General features: G+C 39.1%; 1 protein-coding gene across 20 annotated transcripts in view; it reads left to right on the top strand.

The window, feature by feature from the left end:
• Positions 1-6,876, top strand: part of R3hdm2 (R3H domain containing 2) — a 119,627-nt gene that overhangs the window by 71,054 nt on the left and 41,697 nt on the right. For 18 of the 20 annotated variants that reach the window (XM_074083731.1, XM_074083728.1, XM_074083724.1 and 15 more), the window contains one exon: positions 3,885-4,084. In XM_074083731.1, the coding sequence (XP_073939832.1) occupies positions 3,885-4,084 (200 nt within the window). Of the gene's footprint in view, positions 1-534; positions 635-3,884; positions 4,085-6,876 lie in introns of all 20 variants that reach the window. The other 2 variants (XM_074083720.1, XM_074083718.1) reach the window with 1 other exon arrangement.

Genomic DNA, 6,876 nt, shown 5'->3' with positions numbered 1-6,876 from the left:
CTTTTTTTACACAGTTTTTAAGAGGCTGGTGGTTTTAGGAATGACTAAATTCTAAAAGTGTGGATTAGTCTTTGTTTATGGGTGTCTGTAAAAATGAAAAGTTCAAGTTTTCCTGTGTCCTCAACAAATGAAGAAAACCATGTGATTACTTAAAACTTAAGTTAGAATATATGATCATGTTTGTTTGTTGTGAAAGACCATTTTCTGTTTGGTTGTTTGCTTTCTAGTCTTTTAACTGAGCTGTAGTGCTTGAACATTGAAATGATTCCAGGTGTCCAGATAGTTGATCCTTTCCTGATCTACATGTGAAGGACAGCTGCAAAATTGCCATTTTGATTTGAAGAAATGCTTATTTGATGTTTAAGGTCCATCCTGGAAAAAGAAATAGCCACTGCTTCCATATCACCTTCTCTTTCTGACAGAGAAATTTGTTTGAGCCTATATAAGCCTAGAAAGAAAAAAATATCAGTGGTCTGTTGTGGTAAATGAAGTAAACTTAATTTTGTGTGACTCTGATTTTGTTTTTTTTGGCAGGACTAGGGTTTGAATTCAGGGCTTCACTTGAGCCACTCCATCAGCCCGGTGTGACTCTTAAGACTGATTCAGGATCAAGATGAAGCAGCTCTAACTTATTGTAGGTGTCAACTATGTGACTGTTAGAACTGTTTCAGGAATAGTGACATGGTCCTGTTCCAGGAATTTTCCAGGAGAGGCTAACAGGCCTCTTAGGGAAGTTATAGAAAAGAGCTCTTCTAGAGAGAAAAAAAAAAATTTTTTTTTTTGGGTGGTGGTGGGAGAAAGGGAAGAGGTCAAGGAAAGGGTAACTGGGTTGAATATAATAAAAGTGCATTATATGTATGTATGAAAATAGCATAATAAAGTCCACTAAAAATTGTTAAAAAGAAAGAAAGGGATAAGAAAGAATAGTAGAGAGGGTGAATTTGGTCAAAGTATATTATATACATGTATGAAAATACCACAGTGAAACCCATTTGTATAAGTAATATATGTTAAGCACAAAAACAAATGAAAAAGGAGTTCTTCTTTGAAGGAAAGGGGAAATTTGTGAGGTCACATCTAAGAGTCCTTGCAGTTCTGATCTTTTTTTTAAAAAATATTGTGCTAGCTGGGGGTACTTTGTGGCATTTACAAAAGGTATTATATCGCATATTTCATACCTAGTTCTGATCTTTACTAATGTTTCCTAGTTAAGAGAGATGGAAAGGCATATGCCAAGTGTACTAGTACTTAGAATTAAAGCTTGATTTACCCATTGGGGTAGGGGATAGTAATAAATAATCTCATCCCTCCATAAGTACATGCATGAAGATGTATGTACATAAACAAAGTCCCATTAATAGTCAGTGAGTCAAAAAATCCTATAGGTTTCTGGGCACCCATGGCTCATGCCTTGGGAGGCTGAGACTGGGAGGGTCACAGTTTAAGGCCAGCCTGGGGAAATAGAGAGACCGCCATCTCCAAAATAACCAGAGCAAGCTGGGAGCCAGTGGCTTACGCCTATAATCCTAGCTACTCAGTAGCAGAGATCTGGAAGATCAAGGTTCAAAGCCAGCCCCAGGCAAATAGTTTGAGAGACCCTATCTCGAAAATACCCATCACATAAAAAGGTTTGGAGGAGTGGCTCAACTGTTAAGAGCACCTGCCTAGCAAGCATGAGCCTGAGTTCAAACTCCAGTCCCACCAAAAAAATTTTTTTAATCCAGTGGGTTATAACTCTCTTTATTTTGATAGTACTGGGATTTGAACTCAGGGCCTCATGCTTGTTTGGCAGGCACTCGACCATTTAAGCCACCCTGCCAGTCTTTTTAAAAAAGCCTTTCTAAAATAGCTGCTAAATTAATTAATTAAAAAAATGAAATCTCTCTGCCTCCCTCTGCCCCCATCTTCTCTTCTTTTTTGACAGGACCTTGCCCAAGTTGGCCTGGTACTCTTGGGCTCAAGTGATTTGAGTGCTGGGATTACAGGCACACACCAATCTGCTCAGCTGTTGACAGTTTTCTTTTGTAGTGTTTCTTCCAATATTTCTCATCTTTAAATTCAGCTTTATGGACTCTGATGTGGCTCAAGTGGTAGAGCACATGCATAGCAAGCACAAGGCCCTGAGTTCAACCTCCAGTACCACAAACACACAAAGATAAATTCAACTTTTATGACTTCATGATTGTGTGACTAGCTCTCTGCCCCTTTAAAGAGAATTTTTCTGTTGGGTGCTGATGGTTCATACCTGCAATCCTAGCTACTTGTGGAGGCTGAGACTGGGAGGATTGTGGTTTGAGGCCAGCCTAGATAAATACTTTGAGAGACCCCATCTACAAAATAGCCACAGCAAAATGGACTGGAATTGTGACTCAAGCAGTAGACCTCCTGCGTTGTAAGCATGAAGCACTGAATTTAAACCCCAGTCCCACCAAAAAAAAAAAAAAGTCTCCAAGTAGCTGCTCAGGAACCACCACAGGTAGACAAAGCAAAAATCTTACAGACTATCGGTAAGTTGTATCAGATGAGGCTACCTGTGCCTCTTGAGAGCCTTTTGAGTCTTATCCTTTAAACTGACTAGAAGGAAAGAAAATTTGTGGTATGACAATTTTCTTGAAGCATTGCTAACATTTATTTTTTTAATTAGCTCAGTTTGTAGGGTTTGTAGTCTTTTTAAAGGAAAGAAAGAACTATTTAGGATTGAAGTACATTTAGTAACCCATGTAAGGAGAAACCTCTATGAAACCATTGTCAGAACCAAGCATGTTTGACTTAGTACTTGAAGACATGAATCTGTGTATAGAGCATCATCTTGTTTCTTAGTGTGTGCTTGGAGGACCTTGGCTTCAGTACAGCATTTCCCAGGTAGCAATAATGATAAAGAATGATCACGCCTTCACCATAGATAACTGTATCATTGCGAGGCCGTAAGGTTTACTGAATCCAAATAACAAATACCAAAGCAAACATTCTTTCCTTCTCCAAGGAGAGACCCAATCTTTCTGAAGGACAGATGGCTAGAAAGTCTCTTCTTGCTTTTTCAGCTTGCTTGAGATAAAGGAAAGAATGTGAGATTCTATAACCATTGTCTAATTTTGCCAAGTTTTGATGAGGAGTATTTTGAAGCTGGTAACAATGTTGTGGCTTGTGGTAGCTGTGGAAGATTCTCTTGGGAAAGGAGGGTATTTCTTTCTAGTGGTGAATAGAGCTTTATGATGTATTTTTCTTCTTTCTGGAAAGAATCTAGTGACTTAAGTACTAGAGCTGGAAATGTGAAAAAATTTCTATAGGGAACAAAGGAGGGTATATAGTGCCAGGAGGACTCACACTAAATTGCTTTAGAACTGAATGCTGCAAATCTCAAAATAATTATGCTAAGTAAAAGTCTAGACAGTGTACAGTTTCATTTATATGAAATTCTGGAAATTTTATAGACCTGAGGCCCTAGGTTCAATCTCCAGCAGCACCGCCACCCTTGCCCAAACCTTGAAAATGCAGATTAATTTGTAGTGAAAGAAAATAGATAGGAGCTGGCTGGGGGTGGTGAGAGGGGAGGGAGAGATTATGAATAGGCATTTGGAAACTTGGAGATTATGGACGTGCTCATTATCTCAATTGTAGTGATGGCTTCACAGGTGTACAAATATGTTGTAAATATGTCACCAAATTGTACACTCTATGCAGTTTATTTTGTTGTTTTTGTCAGTTTTACCTCAGTAAAATGAAAAAAGTAAAAAAATGAGTCCAGGGGCAGCACTTACAAATGTCTCTTTTTTAGGTTGAAAGGAGACTGCTGGAAAAAATGTATATATGTGAAATACAAGTCTTGTATGTGTTTTTAAGTATGGAAACATGCCTCCTGTTTAATGCCGTTAATGTTTCTTTAGGAATCCATAGAGACTACTGTATTCTTTTGAAGAACATGTCTAACAGTAACACTACTCAAGAGACTCTGGAAATAATGAAAGAGTCAGAAAAAAAGCTGGTGGAAGAATCTGTAAACAAAAGCAAATTTACATCCAAGACTCCAAGTAAGGAAGAAGTTGAGAAAGAAGGTGAAGATAACAGTTTGCGTCAGGAGACACAGGTAAGGATTAGCTGGGTGTTGTGTGCACATTCTTTATACCTGAATAGAAGTGGAAGTCTCTAAAGAATCCCGTCACCAATTTGAATACTTGAATGTTTCTTAAGAACTCTAACATTAGAGTGCCTGCCTAGCAAGTAGGAGGTCCTGAATTCAAACCCCCAGTATGGCCAAAGAACCTCAAATTGAGCCCTCAAAAAACATCTCCTCCCTGTTTTGTCATAGTCAATGATAAAGTCTAAAAAGGATAGAATGAAATCCCTAATCCATGTGGACCCCAAGTTCACTGGTTTTTGCTACATTTGCTGCATTTTGATTTTAACTACAAAAAAGTGAGCTGATGCCAAGTGCAGTGGCTCACGCCTGTAATCCTAGCTACTCAGGAAGCAGAGAGCAGGAGAATCACAATTTGAGGCCAGCCTGGCAAAAAGTTTGTGAGACCCCATCTTAACAATAAAAGCTGGATGTCACCTCAGCCATGAGCAGAGCATAAATAGGGGGCTCTCCATTCAGGCCGGCCTGGGCATGAAGAGAGAACCTGTCTCAAAAATAACCAAAGCTAAAAGGTTGGGGCATAGCTCAAGTGGTAGAGTGCCTACCTAGCAAGTACTCAAGGCCCTGAGTTTAAACCCCAGTACTGCCACAAAAAAAAAAAAAAACAAAACTGTAGGCCAGGTGCAATGGCTCATGTCTACTTGGAAAGTGGAGATCGGGAGCATCGTGGTGTTGCAAAAGTACTAAAAGTAGAGCTATTTGCTTTATACACAGTGTTAAACTTATATCCTGGTTGCATTAAAGCAGTCAGCATTTTCTGGGTCAGAAATGGTTTTGTGATAAATGTGAGTGTGGAATTTTACTCTTTGGTTGCCATGTTTTTCATCCAGTTACATATTGCAGTACAGAAATATTGGCAGTAGATTGTCAGCTAAGCTTCTACCAAGGTTCTTCTTTGTTGCCCAGCTAGCCAGACTCTGAGCCTCTTCTAACCTACTTGTTTAAAGTACTCTCTCTCTCTCGCTCTGTGTGTGTGTGTGTGTGTGTGGTCACAGCTGGTTTCTTCTGTTACACAAGCCCAATTTCTGTAAATCCTTTCCATCATGCCCAAGGGTGAGACTGGTCTTTATTATAAGTCCAAGAGATAGACTGTTAACTCTAGCAATAAATTAGATTAAAAGGTAGGAGAAACAGCATTTTGGAAGATCTGGAAACTTGAAGCATAATTTTTCAAGACAACTTAATTCACCTAGACCTTGTCTTCTTTAAAGATTAAAGCAGCAGCAACATAAAGGAATGAATTAAAATGAGACAGCTCTCTGAAATGTTTTGTTCACTATCTGCCTGCTTTTCTACTGTCTTTCCTTATACAGTTTGCCACATCTTGTCCCAGCTGCTTTTCTCTCCATTTTCTTTTACATGTGAGTTGTCGTTCCCTGCCCATGCTTCCAGAGTTTGTTGAGACAGTCTGCCACAGTTCCAGCTATACTTCCATCCTCCACTGATACCAATAACGAATTTTAAATAGGACAGATAGGTGATGAGTGTTTAATTATGTGCTGTCAAATTACAGGAAAGTTAGTAATTAAAAGAACTTTTAGATCCAAGTTATTCTGTTCTCAGGAGACTATTATGAATGATATTCTGAACTCTTTTTGTGTGTACTTCTTAAAGATAGGCAGTAAAGAAAGGACATTTAGGCTGAGCATCGTGCTTCAGATCTATAATCCCAGCACTTGGGAGGCTGAGGCAGAAAGATAACAAGTTTGAGGTCAATCCAGGTTACGTAGTGGGACCTTGTCTCAAAAGAAGAAAAAGAAAGAACGTTTATAGGTTTTATACCTGGGTATACAAATAGTTTGTGAGTCAGTTGGAGTTGGAGGGGACCTGCCTTCCCTCTGACTCTAACTTGACTCCTTTGGCTGCCACCAGAAGAGGTGAAGCTACTGCCATCTACTGGAACTCCTGTTCTTGTATAGTCTTTAGTCTTTTTCACCATCCTGGATCCTACAGAGCAGACTTAGGAAGTTCTTCCCCTCTACTATTTTCTAAAAGAACAAATACTTCTTCAAAATAGCATTAAAGATTCTACTCCTTCCATACCCAACTCCTTCCCTAAAGCCCTCATTTTGACTTCTCACATGTTCAGAAATCTTAGCAATTAATTTACTATTCCTTCCCTCCCATCTTAGGCCCTCATTCTCCATAAGCTGAGGAAGCTTATGCTCTGCTCCTTACCCACTCTCTCTCCCCTTTGCTATGGATGTCTTATCCCTTCCATACTCTTTTTAACTTGTCCCATCTCACATCTCTGACTCAGACAAGCTATGAGATAAGAGTCTCCACCAGGGCCTTAGAAATGGTGGCAGACTCTTCATTCTATTTGTGCAGGTATAGGTTTGGGTGTTTTGGGTGTCTCAAGTTGGAACTCTGATTGTGCTGTCCCATAATCATGTTATTTTAAGTGATAGTTAGGGACCATATTTCATGTACATTATTGATTAAATAGGCTCCTGTGAACAAGCTTGGAAGAAAAAATTCTCTTGTGGTATGGTAATGACATTTCCAGATCATACTCATCAGAAGATCCCATCCATATTTTATCCAAAAGTGATTTTTACCAATCTGTGAAATAAGCCAGTAAATTACCATGTTCTTGGTGGGGGTAGCTCTAGTGGTAGAACCTCGGCCTAAGTAAGCACATGTCCTTAGGTCAAACCCCAATACTGCCAAAAATCAAAATAAAACAACAAAAAAAAAAAACATTGTGTTTCTTCTCTACTTCATGGTGAATGGTGATT

This window comes from Castor canadensis, chromosome 8 (genome assembly GCF_047511655.1).
Source record: "Castor canadensis chromosome 8, mCasCan1.hap1v2, whole genome shotgun sequence".
Classification (NCBI taxonomy): domain Eukaryota; kingdom Metazoa; phylum Chordata; class Mammalia; order Rodentia; family Castoridae; genus Castor; species Castor canadensis.
The sequence above is the reverse complement of the archived record's forward strand: the minus strand, read 5'-3'. Positions and strand labels throughout refer to the sequence as shown.